This window comes from Budorcas taxicolor, chromosome 11, assembly GCF_023091745.1.
Source record: "Budorcas taxicolor isolate Tak-1 chromosome 11, Takin1.1, whole genome shotgun sequence".
NCBI lineage: Eukaryota > Metazoa > Chordata > Mammalia > Artiodactyla > Bovidae > Budorcas > Budorcas taxicolor.
This window is the reverse complement of record NC_068920.1, coordinates 90,138,123-90,163,244: the sequence shown is the minus strand read 5'-3', so window position 1 is coordinate 90,163,244 and position 25,122 is coordinate 90,138,123. Positions and strand designations below refer to the sequence as shown.

At 34.0% G+C, this 25,122-nt stretch overlaps 1 protein-coding gene across 2 annotated transcripts in view; it reads right to left on the bottom strand.

Annotated features, from left to right (window-relative positions):
- Positions 1 to 4,441: 4,441 nt before the first annotated feature.
- FOXN2 (forkhead box N2) overlaps positions 4,442 to 25,122 on the bottom strand; it is a 53,095-nt gene continuing 32,414 nt past the window's right edge. For both annotated transcript variants that reach the window (XM_052649334.1, XM_052649335.1), the window contains exons 2-6: positions 24,270 to 24,820; positions 16,245 to 16,369; positions 13,954 to 14,018; positions 6,387 to 6,455; positions 4,442 to 4,965 (exon numbers count right to left, since the gene is read on the bottom strand). In XM_052649334.1, coding sequence (XP_052505294.1) covers positions 4,442 to 4,965; positions 6,387 to 6,455; positions 13,954 to 14,018; positions 16,245 to 16,369; positions 24,270 to 24,806 — 1,320 coding nt within the window. In that variant the 5' untranslated portion in view covers positions 24,807 to 24,820. The remainder of the gene's footprint in view (positions 4,966 to 6,386; positions 6,456 to 13,953; positions 14,019 to 16,244; positions 16,370 to 24,269; positions 24,821 to 25,122) is intronic.

Genomic DNA, 25,122 nt, shown 5'->3' with positions numbered 1-25,122 from the left:
GAAGAACAAACAAAACCCCAAGTCAGCAGAAAAAAAGAAATAAAGATCATAGCACAAATAAATGAAACAGAGACTAAAAAACAATAGAAAAGATCTAAAACTAAGATCTGGTTCTTTGGAAAAACAATGCTTTCAAAAAACAGCCTTTAAAAACATTCTGAAATTAAAACTTTTTTCCTTCATCTGTATGACTCCAGCTTTGTAATACTGGAAGGGAAAGTGTATGTGTGTAGGAGTATGAAACCGCCTACATCTGTATTACCAACCCCCAAAAGCCAGAGAAAGCACAAAAATGTTATAAAACAACATTTATTCTGTAATATTTTATCAGAGTGAATTGCATCTCTTTGGTAAAAATAAACTTTATAAACAATTTAATAATCAGAGATTAGATACAAAAACTAAACATTTGTTAAGTTGTTTTTAATATGAGCAAAGACTGGCAACTAAGAAGTGGTTCACTTAGACTGGTCATCTACTTACTGGCAGTTATAACTCAAACTCAGGGTAATTTTTATGCTACATTAGAAAAAAGGATAAGGACACAATTTAATAACTCAAATTTCTTAAATCAGAAACCATTCTTACACTTTCACTTAAAAATAAATAATAGTTACAATGAATTGGCAATTACACATTTTTATACACTATTTAATGGCAACATAATACTTTAAAATTAAGCACTTAATAAGAAATGTACAACAATTTTGACAATGGCACTGGCAGTCAGATGCAAAAAAAAAAATGTGTGCTTTAAGAAAAAATGGCAGGTATAACATTAAAATACTTTGTATTTCAGAAAATAAATATTCTGACTACATCATTAATGTATTGAAGCAAACTCTGTTTAAATCAAAGCTTATATAACGTTTCAAACCAAAGAAAACTATAAAGTATATATATGTAGACCAGAAAGCCTCAGTTTCTTAATTAAATGCTATGGTCTTCACAAAAGGTTGTTAAGCTACTGCAGTATTTAAGACAATAGTCTTTACAGCTTTGTGAAGTATTCACAACCATTGCTTAAATTGCTGAGAAAGGCCTCCTGGTCTACCAAGACACACACACACACACACACACATACACACACACACACACACACACACACACACACACACACTCCCCCTTAACACTTTCTCTAGCTTTGAATTTGTGCTAACATATAATTAATTGACCACCTAGTATGACCCTTTACACAATGCCTCAGAGAATAGGAAAAGAAAAAAATATGTATATTCTAAACTTTACTATATACAAGGAAATCAAAGTTAAGAGAAGCCATGTTGGTTATAAGAAGGATAGGAAAGACAAGGAAATCAAAGTTAAGAGAAGCCATGTTGGTTATAAGAAGGATAGGAAAGGCTCAAGGTAGAAAAAAGGAGGTGATCCATCAATTCATTTCCCATGTAATGTTTTCTCTGAATTTGAAAAGTTAAATAAAACATGAACTAACTGAGTTATACATTGCACAAATAAATTTCAAAAATATATATTCATGAAACACTGATTCTATTTGGCATGTGAAAGATGAAGATTAATTGTTAAAACTTCTACTAGGGATCTGTCATAAACTGAGATTGGCTGTAACAATTCATATTGACTCAATGAAAATTATACATTAGCTTAAGTCACAATTTTAAAAGACTGAACCTTTCCAGGATTTCCAGGTTGTTTTTTATTACAGTAAAATTTGCTAGTAATATATTCTTAGAAATACAATTTCCAGTCCATAGGACTAGAAATGACTTCCCTTAATTGGGTGGTTATTAGCCATGTTTTTATCTCAATACACCTGAGGAATGGGATTATGTCTATGGAAGTAATAAAGGGGGATGGTAATTAAGGTTCTTCCCCTTAAAAATAACTGCCTTGGAAAATCAGCACATGGAAAGTGATACAATGAATTCTATATAAGAATTCAATAAAGCATCCTGTAACTTATTCCTGTTAGCATTTAGTGTGAAAGTTTACTGACTTTGCTAGTGATGAACATAATTTTTAACTTTTAAATTTGTGGTAAGAGTACATGAAGAGGGAAAGAAAATCAAGTTTAAAAGTTATTGCTATTTATATTAAGACAAAAATAACTTTAAAGATCTTTATTTGAACTGAGAATGACTTTCTCCCTTCCTTATATCTTAGATCATTTTCCTTTACTTACAAAGACTAATGATCTAATGGACAAGAACCAGAGAGAACATTTGTAGTACAGAATTTCAGTTAGCAAAATAAAGTGGAACCAGATCATTAAAACACTGTTAATAAGGTCTATCCAGAGGACCACAGTAAACAGCTTAAAAATATTTTGTTATTAAATGATTTTTATAATCTGTGTACTATTTGTGTGTATGTGTGTGTGTCTGTGTGCTAGTCTCTCAGTCGTATTTGACTCTGCAACCCCATGGGCTGTAGCCCACCAGGCTCTTCTGTCCATAGAATTATCCAGGCAAAAATAATGGAGTGGGTAGTCATTCCCTTTTCCAGAGGATCTTTCCAACCCAGGGAGTGAAGCTGGGCCTCCTGCATTAAAGGCAGATTCTTTACCACTGAGCCACCAGGGAAGCCCCATGTACTATTTATACTGTGATAAAAACAATTTAATAATTTTTGGTGTTATATTCACTGTGTATAGTAAAAGATGTTAACTTAGGTTAGCAATTTTATGCAGCAGATGTGATATATATGAAGAACAAAAAATTCAATACCTCATCCTGCATACTTGTTATCAACAAATTGAAAGATTATTACTTTCAACAGCAGCAATTCTATTACTGTGGCTACCCAGGTTCAACTACAATTAACATGGAAACAGGACAGATAAAGTTGTTATCCCTGGCTTAATGTCTTGACAACTGAAAAAAACATTTTCATTATGCTTCTCATTTGACAGTTTTGCCCAAATAAACTCTACAAGAAAAATGTCTTTTTTTAAAATGATTTATCATCATAGAAACAGCTAAAAGTAACAAACCAAAATCATAAGCTTATGTGTGTATGTATGTATATGTATATATGAAATTATCAGAAAATAAAAACAAGGTCATTTATGAAACAGGATGTAGCATGTGATAAGACTGAACTTTTAGAAAGCCGCTTTTGCCATTGTAAAAAAATACATTATGAATAAGTTTAACTTTATTAGTATCCTTTGTCCTTTTTGAATGATATAGTCAAGCTATATAAATGATATGAAAAAATGTGTATCATATAAGCAGATTTGTTCAAATACTGAAAAAGGCCTTGGGCAATACACATTTGGAAGAGTAACAAAATCTTTTAGGATGGATTTAATGGCACGTAATTACACTGCCTCCTTAAAAGGATGTATAAAATTTTATACAAATTTTAAAATCCATGAAGGCATTTTATCTCTACAGTTTTGTTAAATCCTTTAACGTAATTGGGTGCACATACAATTTAATTCATACAAAGCTTGAATAGAAGTTTTTTCCTAAATGATCTACCTTTATTTATGATGACATAAATAACACATATTCAAATGTTTATATTAGATTACACTCCATTCATGTAATTTTCAGAATGCAGTACATTTAACAAGCCAATGAAAGATCCTCTTATTGCAAAAGTGTGCCTAAATGGGACTCCATGGCTATATCCTTTCATTGGATACTTTCTCCTCAACAAAGACAGCTAGTGGCTAAAATCAAAATAATGGTTGCAAAGCACTTTGGCTCCAATAAATGGCTCCAATCAACACTATGGAATATCTAGGAAGTTAAAAATTTTGAAAAAATAATATTGTAACAGGAATTGAAGTTCTTAGATGAAATTACATCACAAAATTGCCTTTTCTAAATCTTAGAACTTTTTGCTATCTCTTTGCCAATGTATGCAAAAGGAACTTTCTAGACATTTAGGATCTTTTCCAACTTATATTCAACTTTGTTCATGTGTCAACAAAAAATATTTAAAAACAAAAATTAAGACAAAATAAAATATTCAAATCTCATCCTACTGGATTACACATGTCAAGAGAGGAGTATGGGAGAAAGAAAGCAGCAAAATTTCTAGCTGGATCGGCAACTATAGTTAATTACAGATAGGAAAAGAAAATGAAAAAAAAAGTTAGAGTTGCCAGTTCTTACACTTGGACATATTAACAGAACAAAAGACTTCCCTACAAGTTTAAGACAGAGGCTCTGGACTTTTTTTTTTAACATAAAAGTTCCAATCTTGAAGACACTTATCACAAAAATTATGCATTTAGGATTTCACATCATATTGATGATTGGGCATGATCCTAACAGCAACTATTTTATAAAAATTCAAAAAACAAAAATATTTTGAAATAAACAAGTAATTAGCACCCCTCCCCCACCCTAAAACAAAAGAAGTCCATTATGGCTTTGATATCCCTTGTAAAGAATTAAGTAGAAGAGTATTGCCACATTTAAAAATAATTTCACACTAGTAAGTATTTCTATTTTTTCCGCTGCTTTTGATTCTGTGTCTTTGCAGTACTTATTAGGGAACCTAGACACGTACGAATACCAGCAAGGTGGAGCAGAGATCCAGCTGCCTCTTTGAGCTCCTCATCAATTTCTTGACATGCTTGTTTTCGCATCTTTTTGTCTGGCTGCCCCTTTTCAGTCGTATCTGCACAAGCCTGCGACGCATAGCCACTGTCTCCAAGTGGATCATCTTCATAGTCAACGTCTGTGTCTTCTTCACTGCGAAATCCTTCACTGCCATCACTTCCTACATGGCTACTCTTTGGGATAAATTCATACACCTCATCCACAGAAGACAGAGAGGACACACTAGACCTGGACGCACAACGCTGCGCTGCCATGCTACTTGCACTGTAATTGTGGTCTTCTTTTGGATCAATGCTGGTGGCTAAAGAATCACTCTCATGTAATCGCACAGCACTGGGATGACTGAACGCATTGCTATAACTTCTCTTTTTTTGCATTGCTGTTTTCAGAGGCAGAGGCTTCTCACCTGTGGAAAATAAAGCTTCCATCAGTAAATCAAATGCATGTGACTGCAGAAACAGGCCATTTAAAACTATTATATCACTCCTGAATAAGTGTGTTAGACTGGTGATGTTTTGTGGGTCTTTAAATTTTATGCAGACCATCATCCTGTAGGAATCAATCTAAAATATTTTTAAACCATTTAATGGTATATCTTGACCTTCCCATGGAAAATACAATTATTTTGAGCTGCTTGCAGAAAATGCCTCAATATTAATGTGTCACTGGTTAGCTAACAATTTACTTGTTGATATTTAGGTTGTTGCCAGTTTTTCACTATTACAAGTAATACTGCAATGAAAATCCTCTACATGCCTTTTCTTACACATATGGAATTTTTCTAGGAGAGATAAAATATATATGTTTTAAATTTTAGTTGGTGTTTCCAAATTGCCTTCCAAAATAGCTGTATCAATTTATATCCTACATTGCATGACAACACCCAGCTACTATACTTAACCTCTAACATTATCAATTGTTTTAATTTTTCATAATCTCATGACAAAAAGATATTATCTCAATATTGTTTCATTTTACATCTCCTTGATTTCTAGAGAAGCTGTATCTTTTCAAATGTGCGCTATCCATGTGTGTATTTCCTGCTCCGAGGCCTAGCTATTCATATATTTTGTTGAACTGTTTTCTTATTTCTTACTTACAGAATCTTTTTATGTTGTGCATGTATGTATACTCAACATTATTCCTTTGTCTGCTATATACAGTGAAGAAATACGTCATCCCAGTACTATGCTTGTGTTACTTTTCTTACAGGTATCTGCTGTTGTCAGAGCTCTAAATAAGAGTTTGATGTTTAATTAAATTTACACAAGCTTTTATGGATCTTGCACTTTGTATGTCAAAGATAGCTTTTCTCATTTCAAGGTTATAAGCATACTTTCTATGTTTTCTTATTCATAGCTTTTATTTTTACTTTTATTCATTTCTTTAGAATATTTATTTTTATTTATTTATTTGGCTGCAGCAGGTCTTAGTTGCAGAATGTGGGATCTTCAACCTTTCGTTGTGGCATGTGAGATCTTTTGTTGCAGCATATGGGATCTAGTTCCCTAACCACGGATTGAACCTGGGTCCCCTGCATGGGGAGCACAGAGTCTTGTCCACTGGACTACCAGGGACATCCCCATTTTCACTTTTAAATCTTTAAGCTTAATTTCTAAACATGCTATTTATTTCTTCATTTCTTGGTCAATGTAACAAGAATTATCATAGCATTAACCTCAATTTTACAACTGCTCACATAAATTAAAAGAAAATAAAACAGAGACTATTTAGATGAAAACACAACCTAGTTAGAAAGAAGTAATTTTGCCTGTCCTAAATGACATTTGAAAGGTGCTCATGAAAAAGAAAAGCATGTTTGCTTACATTCCAAAATTCCTTGTTCTATAGAAGTATTTAAAAGCATCATTGCAGTGGCAGCATCAATATCAGATTCTAAAAAAGGAAAAGAGTCATAATATTAATGTTCTTTATAAAAAAGAGGCTATCATAGTGTATGCAAACAAAGATAACCAACATTAAGGTTTTGGTGTATCTTCTAGTAAAAAAATGTATAATGTATATAACATGTAATTTATACACACACATGTATATAGATATCATATATATATACAGACACAAACACATACAGATAAATGTACAAAATGAGACATTATTTCATAATCTACTTTTGTTCACTTAAAATTATGAACAATATTGTATAAAGGAGAATTGAGAGGCACTAGAAATAATGAAAGTTTTCTTTAATTATTCACAATGAAAATAAGAACCTGACCTGCATTTCAATAAGGATTGCCCTTAAAAAGATTAAACTAGCTAAGAACACACATAAACATTAGCACCGTCTTTAGTCATAATTACATGCAAGCCTGTAAGTACTACAATTATGGATATTCCATAAGAAAAGTGGATTTTAATAGGCTGGTAAAAACAGCAGGTCCTATTCCAGAGGTCATTACACTCTCATATCTACTTTTGCACTAGCAGTTCCTCTACATCTTGGCAATCTGTTAGCCTTTATAACCATAATCAAATAAAAGTAAAATGGTACAATCTAAAATGTGAAGGACAAGTTAGAAAATGTTTACAAATTTTAAAGGATAGGTTATAAAGGATAATTTATATAATAATTTATATATCCTTTAGTTATAAAGGATAGGTTTAAAACAAGACTCAAAAACATTCCATTTCTGCCCCAAAGCTGGAAAATTTTTATTATCCCCAAATCTTACATTCTATTTATATCTAATTATAAAATTATCTTAGATAATAAAGCCATGTGGATAGTTACTAGTTTCCTCCTCATCTTGACCACAAACTCTGTAAAGGCAGGAAATGTTATGACCTTAAAAAATAGGTTTAAGTAAATCAGAAGACTGTTGCTATGAGAGAGCACATATTCTTCTCCTTTGAATACAGTGCAATCTCATTAATCAGAGCTTCTATATGAATGTCTTTCCAATTAGACTGTCAGCTCCCTTAAGGTAAGAATCATGTCTTATTCTCTATATTCCATAATACCTGGAACACACAGTAGTTCCCTGATAAATGAGTGAAGAATATATTGTATCTCTGCCACATCTCCTTTCTTTAGATTAAGCTGATTATCACCAAATTACTAAGCCTTTGGCATGTTCTAAGTATTATTAACTCATCTCACTCTCATAAGTTTATGATGTGGTACTGTTAGTATTTCCATCCTAAAGATGAGAAAATGGACAAAGAGGGATCTCTAGGAATGATAGAGATGGGATTTAAACCTGTGCGGTCTACCTCCAAAATCCAGGCAATTTGTAATCTCATCATCCCTCAAAACTTACCAAGTATCTATAATTAGAGTAGGAAATTTTGCAGGAAATTATAGAGTATAATGGAAATTCTCTGTTACTCATTCAATAAATTGAGTGTCCTATCTCACATTCCAGGCTGAAAACAAAACAGGAAAATCCCTGACTCTCAGAACACAAAGAAATACAACTTCTGAGAGATAAACACTAGGGAGAAGAAAATTGGAGGGAAGCAAGACAGAGAATGTGGGGAAAGGTAGTTGCAACTTTAAATACAGAGGTTAGGGAAGGCCTCAAGGAAAGTTAATAGTTGAGCAAAAACCTCAGGAAGGTGAAAGAAAGGAAACTATGAAGATATTCAAAGAAAAAGCATTTCAGGCAGAAAAAAAAAAAATCAGGTTATAAAGAACTTGAATTAATGATTCCCAGATGCCACAGCCATAGACGCTAGTAAGACAAAGACCTCTCCAATTCCCATCTTTTAGAATGAGACTTGACTATAATAGAGTTCAGTATTCTAACATGTCTTTAAAGAAAAAAAGCTAGTACAGCTCTAGCCCATATTGTATCTCTGTGTGAACTGGAAAAAAAGCAACTGGCCTCCAGGTGAATGCTTCTCTAAACCAGGGCACACAGCTTGAGGACTGGGTGTAGTCCAGTCCTTCTGACATCAGCCCACTCATTGTCTCAGCCAGGTGTCCTTTGTGCAGGGTGCAACCTGGCTGGCATTATACTAACAGAGAGACTTCTGTTCCATGAAATAATTTTGTTTTCTTTTAATTTAAAAGAAAATTTACTTTTTTTTTTAAAAAAAGGGAGAAGGGTGGTGAGGGAAAGAATCTAATACTGGAATGCATTATAACAAGTAAACAATTTCAGGAAATTTATTAATCTTGTAAATGAAGCACCTATAAAAGATTTTTAACTTTAAAATTAGTGTATCTTTATAGTGTGTATAGGGGCTTCTCTGGTGGCTCAGAAGGTTAAGAATCTTGTCCACAATGCGGGAGACCGGGTTTTGATCCCTGGGTTGGAAAGATCCCTTGGAGAAGGGAAAGGTAACTCCATATTCTTGCTTGGAGAATTCCATGGACACAGGAGCCTGGAGGGCGATAGTCCATGGGTCTCAAACAGTCAGATATGACTGAGCAACTAACACTTTCACTTTCTGTAACAGTAGAAATGACAGGAAAATTGTTCTTTAAATACAAATTCTTGTAGGAATTTGTTACAGCCAAATTAATTTGAATAGTCCAACATGAAATTACTTCTTTGCAAAAGGATTTTATCTACATCTGACTTTGTTTGATTTAGAACATTCGTTAAATATGCTTCCCACAACATCTTGTCAATTAACTTAAAAAAAGTTTAACTTCAATGTTAAAATAAGCACCAGAGAAATGATCCCATCTGGTAATCAAGAACACCTGATTATCCAACATGGCATTGGAAGTGTGGAGTCCTAACCACTGACCCACCAGGGAAGTCTCCTATCCAACACTGTAAATCAACTATACTTCAATAAACACCACCACCACCTAATTATCAACTTCAATAAACACCACCACCACCTAATTATCAACGATTTGTCCAAAGTACATTCTTGAACTTCTTGGAACAAAAGCAACAAAACGGTGTAGATTTTACAATGCTTATTTATAGTACCAAATCAGTTTTGGTATTAAAATTAAACCTAAGACTTACTTATTGTCACAGCTGAAAACACTTTATAATGTTTTTTCATTAATAAGTATAGGGTTGGTTTGTTCAGGTTTTTCCATAACATCTTACTGAAAAATCCAAAAAAACTTTTTGGTCAACTCAATACATTTGCAATTTTAAAGATGGCTCTGTGTTCTCAATAAACATACTATTAGCTATATTATCTAACACATTCAGAATAGAAATTTCATTTTTTTATAAAGCCTTTTGTATATATTTTCTCTGACACTATTTAACTCAATAATTCACTTCCAGCTTAAAGTCATTTGTCATGAGAGCCATCCAAACAGTGAGTTAAATAATCACAAAAATGACCTGTTAAAAGTCATATTAAACAGTTCCCTTTTTATCCTTCGTAGTTCTGACTAGAGTTCAAAATATGCTAGTGATTTAGTAACTGGTTCAAATAAATCTCTGTCAAAACTGTTAACTTATGCTTCCTAGTTTATATTTTCTTAGCCTTGATGCTAAGAAATTATTAACAATAACAGAGAAAATTAAAAAGACTCAGTTTTAACTATGCGAAAGTAAGAGTTATAATAAGCCAAGTTTCTATTACCTGATTCTCAGTCCATTTGCTTAAGGAACGATATAAGAACCACAGTGGCATAATTTAAATGATTATAAGCCAAGTATTAACTACAGCAGGATTTACTGCCTTTATCAAAACCAGTATACACATTTACAGAGCATCCAAACAAGGAAGCTGTTTCTCATGATTCTTAAAAGTAGGAGAGTGATTTCAATAAATTACTAGTATGTGAAGCTGTTTGAACTACCAGTTTACTTTCACTTTAATTAAGATACAAATTGTGCAAATTTGTAAACTTAAATTTGAACTTAGATTTGCATTTAGTTCCTACCTTCATCATTAACTATCTGAATTTTATATTTGCTTGTAATACACTACATACACTTTAGTGCTTAAGTATAAATACTAAAATTTACTAATCAGAATATGGTTCCATTTTTGCCTTCTTTGTTCACTGATGCATCCCTGGTGCCTAGAGCAGTGACTGGCACACAAATGCACTCAATAAATATTTTTCAACACATGAATTTACTACAAACCCACACCAAATCAAAATATTGACCAAAAAAGGTTTTGTTCTGCTATCTCAGTATGAGATTTCTCTGCCTCCTGCTGCCTGTTATACAATACTGTAACACTGCTATTGGCCAGATGAGCAAAACACAGGAGACTTTAAAAAGGATAATTCTATGAAGTGACAGATGAATTTTATATTTGATTCTACTATTATTTTCTTGGGCTCCAAAATCACTGTGGACAGTGACTGCAGCCATGAAATTAAAAGACACTTGCTCCTTGGAAGAAAAGCTATGACAAAACTAGACAGCATATTAAAAAGCAGAGACATTACTTTGTCGACAAAGGTCCATATAGTCAAAGCTATGGTTTCTCCAGTAGTCATGTACCGATATGAGAGCTGGACCATAAAGAAGGCTGAGTGCTGAAGAACTGATGCTTTCAAACTGTGGTGCTGGAGAAGACTCTTGAGAATCCCTTGGACTTCAAGGAGATCCAACCAGTCAATACTAAAGGAAATCAGTCCTGAATTTTCACTGGAAGGACTGATGCTGAAGCTGAAGTTCCAATACTTTGGCCACCTGATGTGAAGAACTGACTCATTTGAAAAGACTTCTGATGCTGGGAAATACTGAAGGCAGGAGAAGAGGATGACAGAGGATGAGACGGTTGGATGGCATCACTGACTCAATGGACCTGAGTTTGGGCAAGCTCTGAGAGATGGAGAAGGGCAGGGAAGCCTAGCATGCAGCAGTCCATGGGGTCGCAGAGTCGGATATGACTGAGCAACTGAACGACAACAATAAAGTTAGAGCCAACAGTGAAATTTCAGTGATACTTACAAAACACAAAACTGACAACGTCACCTTATTCTTTAAAGACCTTCAGTAGTTCCCCTAACTCCTCATATCTGGTAGGAGTGCAGGCTCTGAAATCAGAGTTCCTTCTATACCATTTACTAGTTGTGTAACCTTAAGAAAGTTACTTAATCTCTCCAAAATTCGATTTCCTTATTTGTAAAAGGGGGTAACAAAACCTCAAAGAGTTGTTGTAAGAATTAAATGAAATAATGCAAGCAAAACACTAAAGTCAGGAACTCAATGTAAACTAACGTTACAGTTACAGGAAGAAGTTCCAACTCATTATGCTAAAGAAGCTCTCCTTGATTTGGCTGCTGCTGCTGCTAAGTCGCTTCAGTCGTGTCCAACTCTGTGCGACCCCATAGACGGAAGCCCGCCAGGCTCCGCCGTCCTTGGGATTCTCCAGGCAAGAACACTGGAGTGGGCTGCCATTTCTTCTCCGTTCATTTTGCTAATGCCTGCTTAGACTTCTTCATTCGCCTTGCCCATGCTAAACGATCACATCTATAGCTGCAGGACCAAGGCTACTTAGTCTTCTACGCGCTTAGGTTTCAGCCATGCTTACCAACCTGCAGTTCCTAGCAACTGTCCCAGACCAAACCTCTAACCAAGGTTAAGTATCTGTCCAACTTTCGAGGCCCAGAGCTCAGGCATCACACTTTCTTCTTGAAGAGGCCTTTCCCAACCTACCTCTAAGCTTAATTTGCCACCCACTTCCTTTTCTCCCAGTGTATTCTGTACAATTCTAATCAATTAAACAAGAATTAATTCTTTAATTAGACTGTATATTTTCTGAGACTAGGGCCTGGGTCTCTTTCTGCATATCCCAAGGCACCCAGAGTTCAATGATTAGCACAATGGATGAATTCAACAAGTACTTGAATGTTTAATCAATTTATTGCTGTATTTTTCAAACTTTTCCCTAGAAATAATATCAAGAGCTAAGAAAAAGCAAATTTCCTCAGAATCTACATATATGTGCTATATCAACCTGATTTAAATATAAAATTTCTTAAAGTTTTTGTGTGGTACAGTATTTCATTTTCTCCTAAAACTTCTGAGAGATGATGGATAATACATACAACTCATTAGATGAAAAAGTACCTATGCTCTCCTTGTGGAAGCTGATCCCCAAAGGAAGAAGCAGAATTCGGATGGAATAGAACAAGAACAAGAAGAGATTCTAAATAAACCCCAGAATTCAAGACAGAAAACGTTCTCAAAATGTGCATATGAGCTAAAGCTTAATAGACTAAGGGTCAGAATTTACTGAAGTAATAAAAAGAAAAAGGAAGTTTCAGCAATACCTAAACATAAAGAGAGCACATTTACTCATGTAGGTAACAGGAAAATGGGTACTTGCCTTATGTTCAGTCACAATATTATCTGAAGCAGACTCCTAATTCCATTAACTTCTTTGCAGAGTTCTCTTAAACTTTTCACACTCTTTCCCTCCCTTATTTTTACAGACCATCATCATATGTTTCCTAGGCTTGGCTTAGTATAGATTTAAAGAGCCAAAATGTCTCTGATACACAGAAAGGCTTTTCATCTGATAATTTTTATTTTTATAGATCAGAGTAACACCTGCAAGCTCCAAAGTAGCAATGTGAGGAAAACTTATGTTAGTATATCACTAACCTATAATATTAACTATGAGTAGAGGAAAAAACAACTAATTCAAAATTTTGATCTACTTTTTAAAAGTCAACCAAGTTCAAAAGTTAGCTTTTGAAAGCTTATTGCTTTCTTCCTAAATTATAGTTCTTTACACCTAATCTATAAAAGAATTATGTAAAACCATCCCTAACTCAAAGGCCATAACAAAACGAGTGGCGGCCAGATTTGGCCCACAGGCCACAGTTTGTCAACTATTCCAGACCGACAGACTTGAAAAGATGATTCAGTACTTATCACATTACTAAGAAATATTTCCCTATTTTCAAGGAAAAGTATACAATAAAAGGAAAATGAAAACAGGGATATAAAACAGTATACACAGTAAAATCTAAGTACTTGGAGAAAAAGTGTGTTTGAGAGGTGAGGGGTGGTATGTGCATATATGGGCATGCATGCAAACATATCTACTCTTGTGCAAGGCATAAAAAGGACCAAAGCAATTATATTAAAAATGTTAACAGCAGAGGGGCAAGATAGACAGGGTAAGAGATTAAGAGGTATAAACTACTATGCAAAAAATAACTAAGCTTCAAGAATATACTGTACAACACACGGAATACAGTCACTATTTTATAATTATAAATGGGGTATAACTTGAAAAACTGTGAATAACTATGTTGTATACCTGAAACATACAATACTGTACACCCAGTATAGCCCAATTAAAAAGTTAACAGCAGAATAAAGGGTAAGTTTTAGTTTCTTTTTTATAAATGTTTTTTATTTTTTAAACCTTCTATAATGAACAGGCAATATTTTTATAATTAAAAAAATTAAATAAAAATTCTGATTTTAACCTGAGTTCTTATGATTTAAAATACTGATCTTTCACATACCTTTGAGAGTTCGCACCTGGTTCTGCTTGAGTACAGAGCTTAAGTAGTGAGGTGATAAAGAACCACTGAAAAAAGAGATAAGACAAGCACACTCATTAAAAAAATTTTTTTATTTCACATTTTATAAAACTTAGTTACAAATACAACTAGTTTTTACAATAAAAAACAGTTTTTACCTTGTTTTCTTTGCTAATACTATTCAGTTTAGCAAGAGTCTGCCAAAGCAGAAAGAGCATAAGATCCAAGTTTAAATCACAACTATTTGGGCGTTCTTAGGCAAAATAATTAACCCTTTAGTTTCTTCATCTGTAAAACAGGAATAATTAAAACTCCCACATAGGGTTGTTGTGGTAATTAAATAAGAACATTAAATTTAAAATGCCCAAAACAACAGACAATACATAATAGTTACTGTTTGATTCTACAGTGGATGCCTACATTCGATAAGATATTAATATAGGTGTTACTACAGAAATGAAAGTGTTTATCAAAACAATGTTTAAAAAGAAGACTGTATGGTGATGACAAAAAAAGAAAAAGTTCCTGATTTAATTAAAAATATCAATTACAAATTAAAATTTCTATATTTATGAAAGAGACCAGCAGTTTCTTTTTTTTAATTTCAAAAATTTTAAAATATTTTTGGAACAAACTTTCCTCTTCTCTGGAATTTGTGATAGTATTTAAAAAAAAATCTGTTTGGCTAACTAAATTAAAACTCTATTTCTCAGTCACAGTTTCATATACACTATAGTTCATTCTCTTCCTCAGACTTAACCAATTATGGCATGAAAGGACTACACAAAGGCATGTCAGACGGAACTGTCATTTTCTCCAACAATAATATAGAGAAAATGTTTCTAAAAATATTTTACAGTCAAAGATTACAACCTCTATGCTGCTGTTTATCTACCTGTTTTTAAACCACAAAATCATCTCTATTTAACATTTAAACATATAAAGAATGAAAACATGAAAATGTTTCATATCAAAGGCACAGGAAAGTATATTTTTGATGGTGTACAAAAAAACTGTGCCAATTCTCCCATTTGATTTTTAATAAAAAATAGCATTGCTAAATAAAACATTAAAGTAGTATCAACAAAGCTTACCATTAGTTTCCCAACTACTGTTCTTTTAAACTAGGACATCTCTTAAGTACCAATACTAAGGAAAGTATCAACTCCCAAACAATGAGAATATAAACTCTGAAAACATCTTTTCAGAGTTTCATTTCATAAGGATAAACTAGTTCTTGTTATAATGATCCTTCTAATCTACTAATATGGTAAATAAGTTTAAAATCTCAATAAGTATTATGTATATATAATGGAGAAATTTCAACTTTAGGCTAATTTTTAAAACTGTATCAGCTACAAACACTCCTCTAAAAGTTATATAATACTTTAATTCCTTAAACACTACATGAAATGTTGGTAACTGCCGCAAATGGGAGTTCACTCTTCTACTTTTGTGAATGTTTCAAATTTTTCATTTATTATTTTACTAAAAAGCTTTAAAAAACTTTTTATAGACTACCCTTAAAAGTATTTTGACAAAACTGTCATTTTCAACTCAAATGAATATATATAATAGAGTTTAAAAATAAAGATTCTAAAGGCTTCTTTCAAAGGCAACAGTCAGATTTAAAGTCATCATTTTCAGATTTGACTTAAAATGGGAAAGCTATAAGATCAATTTAATGATCACGGAGTTAGAAAACAAAAGGCCAAGGAAAAGCATATTTGCCAACAGAAACAAATCAAATAAAAATCCAAAGCATTATTTTACTTGACATTTAAAAATTTGAGACTTGAACATAATTTTCAAATATTAAACATGCTGTGAAGGGAAAAAATCTTAAAATAGAAAAATGAATATAAGTATATATATATAAATGCTGCAAACAAACTACCTTATTTAAAAAATTTTAAATATACTTCTACTTTCTTGTGTCTTTAGGTCAGTACTAGTACTGCAGACAATGTAAACGATCTGATCTTTACAAAAAGGTTTCAGGTTATACCTCAATTCATATTATCACTATCTTCAGAGTTTAGTTAGAATATATTATTAATTATTAATACATTTTCCAGAATTTATGCTCTCAATTACACAACATCTCAGTTCCTAATAAGCAAAAATGCCTTAGTCTAATGTCTTATCCGTAAATAATTCTCTATGTAATTAAAAAAAAAAGATGAAAAAACCCCCACAACTTAAAAGTTACTCCATCTCATATAATGAAATCTTATATATTGCCACTGACATTTACATCTTAGATCCTGTACCTTTGTGGTGATGCAGGAGGGCTGTAAAATGTGGATTTTGAGGAGAAAGGTTGCTTCTTCAGTGCCTGCATAAGGTTGGGTTTATATTCTGGATCAACACACCATAAGGAACCTTTTCCATTAACCTAAAATAAATTACATAAGAATTAGTTACCTGGAATCAGACACAAAAAGTGTCTGAATGTTTTTCATAGATGTGTGGGGGAACAAAACCCAATAGCACCTTTTGAATACAATGTAAACACTGAAGTAAACTTGCTAGCAATGAACTGTGTGATTAAAAGCCCTGGAGGCAGACAGCCTGGGTTCCTATCTCCAGCTCTGCCATTTACCCGCTGTGTAATTTTAGGAAGGTTAACTAACTTCTATTTCTCTGGGTCATTATTCCTGTATTTGGAAGGTATGGATAATAACATTACCTACCTCACAGGGTTGTTCCATGGATTTAATTACACATAGAGTACTCTGCACAGTGCATGGTGCATAGGGCCACAAGACCACAACACTCTAGGACACACCATTCACATCACAGTTTGTGAGAATGATGCACAACACCAAGCTATGCAGAGAACAGCATGAAGGGCTATGCATGATGGCCCTTCAATTAGGTGCTGTCATTCCCCCCAAAGTGCTAAACAATATGATACTGGGTGATGCATCCAAAAATAATTATTTTTATGGCATTAACACTAGTGTTTATTTTCCCATTTAAACTGCTTAAATTCAAAGCAAACAATTTAATGAAGATATGGCAAAAGTCTCAGAGAGTAAAATAAAAAACTGAGGGATGGAAAAGACTCTTGTAAAAGATAAAAAAGAGGAATAAATACCATCCCTGCCCTCAAGATGGTTAAACTACAACATTTGAGGGCCTTTTGGATAATAAGGTAAGGGGCACACAAGCCCAGATTTCATGGAAATAGTCATAAGAATCTAAAAATAATAGAAACGTATGATTATTGGAAACTAGAGAAAATATAAACAGAAGCTCCCACTAAATGGCAGATGAAAGATGCCTCAAAGGATGGCTTGCCTACTCCACAGTTCCCCTAATATGACGAACAACTCACCAGGAAGGTAAGTGGACAATATACCTGCAGAATATCACTAAAATGATCTAATGTGCAGGCGAAAGACCAGACCAGGAGATAATTCCTTCAAAGAGGTTTGAAAAATGCTGCATGTTTTACCTCCTTTCTGCTTAGAAGGTCACACTACGTATTAGCAGGTTGGTGGTGGTTTAGTCGCTAAGTCATTTCCGACTCTTGCGACCCCACGGGCTGTAGCCTGACAGGGTCCTCTGTCCATGGGGCTTCTCCACGGCAGAACACTGGAGTGGACTGCCATTTCCTTCTCCAGAGGATCTTCCCGACCTAGGAATTGAACCTGGGTCTCCTACATTGCAGGCAGATTCTTTACTGACTGAGCTATGAGGGGTTCTAAGTAGTCTTGCTTTAATTAAACCTGTTTTGTATTAAAAACACTGATGTAACTGATGAATATGAATTCTTATAGAATATACTTTCCTAATGTTAACACTGAGAAATGGGTTTTATTTTTTTTTTTTGGGTAGGAAAAAATACAAACATTGATTAGACCATGAAGAAAAATAAATCTTATTTAAAGGTCACTTTAGTGCAAAAAGGAAAAAAAAACCCAATTGCAAAATTCTCTGACCACTTGGAAATTTATAAACGCTCTTAAATTTAAAAAGATATCCAAACTATAATTACATATTACAAAGGGCATAAGAAAAAACATAAAAACTAAGTGGATGTGGTCAAATACACAGACATTAGTTGAGCTAGTTAAATGAAATAACTGAAGGATTTCAGGAGCTGTAACATCACCTGCTAACTCTTCCTTAAGGATAGATCTATCCTATTTATTTAGCTGAACATCCATCCCTATCTACCAACCTGAACAGTCTGACTAGAAGAACATCCCTACAAATGTACCACATGGACCCACAGCTTACACATAGAAGCCCACAGCCATGCAAGAAGGATGTTCAACTGCAAACTCATGCCACTTCCCCAGAGCTGAACACCACTTGCACAGAAGTTAAGAGTATAAGCCTTGAAGAAGAATACCTACCTTTGGAAACCTGGCTCTGTCACTTAACAGCTGTGTAACCTTTAGAAAAATGTCTATGGTTCTCTGTGTATTAGTATGCTCAAAATATATATAAAACTGTACCTTCTGGCCATAAGTCCTTAACACCAAATACTACTATTGTTATGTTTTATGTTCATTTCCTTTGCAGTTTTAAAAACTGTTCCTCTTTCTTCCAGTCTAATATCATTGTTTTTATTCTCTAATAATTTGTTTTTCTGCTTCTACTCCACTAGATACTGACATTAAATTTTAGTAAATATTTTTGAAGATATTTAATCTTTTGAAGATATAAATATCAAAAGTTAAATGTAAGGTATAACCTGAACCCTTCTTACCATGGTATACAAAATTTCCTCACAAGATTAGTGAAATTCAAACCGCTACTAATTTTTGTTTTTACATTACATCTTTTCTATTTCAAAAACCCCTTTTGAAAGTTTGAATCATACCTCACAACATTAGCAATTATCTAGACAACAGTAAAACTGACCTGTGTCTTATTCCCCTGCTCCTTTCTGCTTGTATAAAATCCCATATGATGTAAGCTATTATGATTGCTGAAGATTTAATGTGATGAAAATTCCAGGGTGCTTCCATTTCCTGAACTGTTTTCAAAGTAACATTAGTCTATTATTGAGGTTTTTTTTTTTTAATCTCTGAATATCAAAACTACTCTAGCAGAACAGTATAATGAAAGAACGGTTTCACAGGTTTTAAAAGCGAAATCTTAAAACACTGCTTACTGACTGGCTACATGACATTGGACTAATAATTTAATCTCTATCTGTCCTCTAATTCATATTTTATCTGTAAAAAAACAGACCACTTCACTGAGTTGTGATGAGATTCAAATAAGATAATTTTTATGTAAGTGACAGAGCTGCAAAGTAAATGAATACTAAGAGGTTATATTGAAAATGGCAGAAAGTCAGTTTATGTTCCTATTCTTTTCTTCTAAGAGATTAAGGAATTTTAAAAACAAACAATAAGAACAAACATTAATTAATTTTGAATATGAGACAAAAGTTAGAAACAAGAATTAAACTGATAGGGGAAAAACACTTTTTTACCATACTATCAGATGAAACTTTTTCTGGCCTGTGGTAGCAGGATATCACATGAACTACATTGAAATTTTAAGTTTTTCCAAAGGAAGTCAAATTTCTACCCATGTATTTTTGAATTAAGTGATGGACCATCCCATCTTAAATTAGATGTAATTCCAATCACTTGGCCTAAGTGGTAAGTGTATTCTGAAGATGGAGAAATAAAACTTTAAAGTGATAGCACCCACAATATCCTTTGTTCCCAAACCACTTCAGTTTCATATAATTATTTTTCATATATAGATTAAGACAATTATTTTAATGATTCCAACCATGTTCTATCTTGGTATTCCTGAGATTATACTCCCAGAAGCTGTTTAGTTCAAGTCGACTTTTAAAATTCTATTGTGAGAGAACTGCAAATTGTTTTGATCATAGAAGAATCGGTATTTCCTTGAAATAGCAAATTGGAAGCACTAGTACTGAAAACTTGCAGTTCAGGGCAGTTAAGTATCTTGAGTAAGGTCTCCAAATAACCGTCTGTTTTGTGTTACCATGGCAGCACTTCCGTTCCCTGAGCCCGTTCACAAACTATCAGTAACAAGATAGAATTATGTATTTGCTAATCTGTGTTTTAGAGTCTAAAGCAAAAAACTTATTTTTAAATCTAAGTCTCAGTTAAAAACTATGCCTCTTTATTAAGTTGTGCTTAGATGATAGAACACAAATATTAAAGAGTTTAAGAAGTATTAAAGCAAATATGACTATTACAAGAAATGCTTTTTTGTGCAGTGGAAACAGGAAATGTGCATTCTCTCATGTACTATTTTGCATTTTGAAACTCTAAGGCTTTTGGACATATTTGGTAAAGAACCACCGAAGGTTCAGAAGAAATAAGGAATATACTGAGAACTGAACTTTTAAGGTTTATCTTAATGGAAGTTGTAAAGAACACTGGGAGAAGAAACAAGGTTCACTATTCCTGAAATGTTTTCATGTACCTGCACTGTACATTTTAATATTTTCCCCCGCTGACTACCTTTTTCAATGTTTTTTAGAATCGCTGAATTTAAAAGGGCATTCATAATTCTTGCTCATAGTGTGAACTTTTAATGGTGGCTTGCATGACTTCATTTCTTGGGATTCAGCTATTGAAGCAAATCACCACCACGAAAATGTACACCCTGAAATTGTACTAAATCAGGCAAAACTTCTGATTTCACGTTCCCCAGCTAAATTCTCACCTTAAATATTTTAGTTTGGCTTTTATAACAAAGTTTGAAAAACAAATTTTAAGACTTCAATGTTAATGTTCAAAACATAAAAACAAAACAAAAACACCTTGCATAGCTTTTCTGGTTTTAAAATTCAAAATAACAAGCCAAGATTTTTAGGCCTATCTTTTGAGAGTGGTAACTATGGCATGGATGAGGGCAGGGAGCTAAGCAGCAGCCATAGCAAGTGACTAGGCATCTATATCAACCTGTAGTTTGACCTGGACCTTTGTCATCTTGCTTTCTTTTTTGAGATTATCATCTCCAGACAATTACTCATCAGAAAAAGTGCTTTTCAAGGTTGCCAAACCGAATGGAAGTAAGTATAACTTACTTGCCTTTTGCAGGTTGAAAAAGAAAAAAATCAGTATTTTGAGGTACTGATTCAAGCAGTATTTTATTAAAAAAATAAAAACAAACCACAAGCACTCCCAATCTCACTTGAATGTATCACTTTTTGTCCAAATTTTGCATTTAATGACAGAATGTTGGCAGCTTGAAAATGGCCACAATAGAAATATTTATATCATGGAAATCGGCAAAAGTGATACCTTAAACCTCATCCAATTGTTAAATATTCAGCAATACACCACTGTTCGTATATTTTTAATTCTAATCTTTCGGCTGCTAGTTGATGCTAATCAAGTTTTTTTTTTCTTTTGGCTGTGAGATGCAGCATATGGGATCTTAGTTCCCTGACCCATATCAGACCTGCACGCCCTGCAGTGGAAGTGTGGAGTCTTAACCACCACACTGCCAGGGATATTCCCATTTCCAGGTTTTTTTGTGCAACATTTGACACTGTTGCTCATTCACACTTAAACTTACCCTCGCTGGCTTCCATTATACCATACTTTCCCTAGACCCTTCTACTAAAAACCAATGCTGATGACTAGTTTCTTTTATATCTTGCCATAAGCATAAATACAATAGGTCTAAAACTAGAAAAGAATTCAGTAGATACTTTCAAGTCTGAACAGCACTGTCCTATGAAATCCTTCAGTTATCTAAAGATTTAATTACTTGCTTTTTAAACTTTTATTCCAAATAAAAATGGGAGCTTTCTGCTACCACTTGGGTTATAGAAAACTACAAAAGAACAACACTCCTAGATTAACAAGAAAAAGAACAAAATAATCTACAAAACCATAATTTTTTATGAGCCTGAGAATTTAGGCTGCAAGAAGAATTGATTTTGAGGTGTGACAGGTCCTGTGAGGAGGGATGAAACGTAAGAGCTGTTTCACTTTCAGTAGAGCATGGAAAAAGTGGCAGTCACGATAAAAAGTAAGAAAACAAAATACTCAAGGGGACCTAAGGAAGACACCCTTGGAGATGGAGATAGATGTGTTGAGCCGACTATGGTCTGTGGTTAGAGCAAGGTTATCAGGCAAAGCTCATTCATGCTCCAGGCCCTGAGTGAGTATAAGGTAAGATCAGGTGTCCGTCTGGGAAAGGCACTAAACCTGCCTAAACCCTGGACAAAGCAAATAAGAAGCAAAAGCTGTCTGCCACTGATAGAGAGACAAAGTACCCTCCCTCACCCCAGTCACCAGCAAAAGACAGCTGCTGTTGGAAGAAAAGTACAAAACCCAGTTATCCTCACACTTTACTGATACTAGGCAATGCAGTATACATCATGTGGAGGACAGGAAATTGGCTCATGCCCAAATGCTCCAAAGATACAAAGCAGAGATCTGCTGCTCCTGGGAAATGGTCACTCACTTGTACCCAGAACTTCCCACTGATATTAGGTAACATTTACTTACCATGATGGGAGTGGACAAGAAACTGGCCTGAATGCTGGAACAGTGCTGTTCAAAAGGAATTTATACAATGACAAAGTATCCTATATTTGTTCTCTCCAGTATACCAACCACTAGCCACATGGAGGTATCTGGCTATTGATAAGTGCAGCTCTGGACTTCACTGGGTAGATCGGAGTCTGCTCATGGAAGAGACAGGGACGTCCCACACTTGAGACACAGGCACACAATAAGCCTGCCTGACACTAAAACTGGAGAAGAACCAAGAAACCTCTCCTGTTCACACCAGGAACCCTGCACCAAGTAACAAGGAAGAACAATCTATTGCTAAGGGAGGAGCAAGAGCACAGAGAGATAATATTTAACTCCCCTCCCACTTCTAAGTTAAATGTGTCACAAACTGACAGATAAAGGTGGAGCAGAAAAGCTAAGAAAAATCACCTGACATTCCAGGCCTCACACTAAATACAAAGTATCAGCAGTCTCTCCACAGGAATGTAAAGACTATGGTATAGCAAAGGTGACTATGACAACCACAAAACCCACCCAACTCAACTGTTAACTAAATTGATCAATACCTGTCCATACTAACAACCTGATAGAAGTAGAGACATATCTATTTCTTGATAGAAATACTCTTTACTTCAGTTTCTACCATTTTTTCACAGGCAATGTCTGATGTTTACTGCAAAATTACGTGACACACAAAAGCAGGAAACAAAACAATTAACAAAACCAGACCCAGAGATGGTCCAAATATTGAAATTATCAGACAGACACTGCGACTATGATTAATTTAACAGACCTAGTGGGAAATTTTTAGCAGAAAGATGAAGACTATTTTTTTTTAAGGAAAATGAAAATACTTAAAAAAAAATGAAGATGATTTTATTAGGGTGATCATCAGAATGGATACAAGAAAGAATAAAACTATACACAGATCAATAGAAATTATCCAAACTGAAACAAAGAAAAAAAGAGTAGGAAGAGGGACAGAGCAATCAAGAGGTGAGACAACAGCAAATGGTCTAACATGTTTTCACTTGGAGCCCAGAAGTAGGTGGTGAATCACAAGAAATATTTGAAGAGATAATGAGGAAACAAATTTCTAAGTTTAATGACTGACAACAAACCACAGATCCAAGAACGTCAGAAAAACCAAGGCAGGATAAAATAAAGAAAAACACACTTAGGCACATTATAGTCAAACTGCTAAAAAGTAGTGATAAAGATAAAAATCTTGAGGACAGTAAGGAAAAAAAACTACAAACAGAAGACCAAAGATAAGAATGTCAACAGACTTCTCATCACAAACTATGCTACCCAGAAGACAAGAGAATAATGTCTTAAAGTATTTAAATAGAAAACAAATAATGTAATGATAGATTGAAATCCAACCATATCAATTACACTAATGTAAATGATCCATATTCCAATTATAAGGCAGACACTGTCATATTGAATAAATAAGAATATATAAATACAGCAACAAGAACATTACAGAAACTAAGAACAGAAAGTTTGGACATTAACTATGCTTCAATTTTTAAAAGTTAAAGGAAATAAAAAGGAAATAATAAACTCCTAATTTATACCTAATTTGTACCTTTAGTAGACTGAACATGATTCTGCTAGATTTACATCAATACTGAAGAAATTCAAAAACATCTGAGATGAAAGCAAATGGCAGACAAAATTAAGTTCAAGCTAAAGTAATCTGACTTGACTATTTTTTGTCTTCCTTTGACTTCCTCATATTTTAAGATCTCCATGCTATTTTCCCCCACCTCCCTAAATATAGCAACGTTCATAAACACTGACCTTGCCATGGCTTCTTTCCACTTTCTGAAAACATTTATTCAGGGACAGATTATGTCGAACAGAATTCTTCCAGCCAGTTGGTGCAGTTGCAAAATACGGGAAGCGGTTCAGAATCCAGCTATAAATTTCTTTGACTGGCAAACACTTATTTGGAGAGTGTTCAATAGCCATATAAATGAGAAGACTAAAGGAGTATGGGGGCTTTGAAGTTGCTGATTTTTTTTCTTGGTTCTGATAGCACGATGGTCCAAAGGATGGCACGTCATCTCCTTCTATGTCATACAATGGACTAACAATTGGAAGACCTTCGCTTCCAAAGCTGAAGTTTGTTAGGAGATTAGTACTTTCGTGAAGCCAGTTCAAGTTTGTGAGTTCATCATCTGCTGACTCATTTTCCACTAGAGTGGCCTTTGGCCTGGCAGCATCAACAGCTTCAGGCAAGCTTCCCATTTTGTAAATCTGGCTCAATCCTGCAACCTTTTCAGCTCCTGGAGTTTCAGCTCTCTTTTCTGGAGTCATTCCAATTACTGGACCCATTTACTCTTACAGTTCTGTAACAAAAGAAACAATTATCAACCAATGTTATACTTAAGATTCATAAGCACATGGAAAAAGGAAACACAAATTTAAAGATCCCCAAATCAGAGAAATTTTACAATCAATATCCCATATAATATTTAAGTATAATATTTGCATAACAAATGCTAAAGGTTATAATACAGAACTTATTTCATGTTATTTGAAATGGCTATAAGTAAAATGCCCGACTATAGCACAATATGTACAGGTGATATTAATAAAGTTGAATGTATTCTGAATACTTATTACAGTCCCTAGCCCATAACTGCCTAGT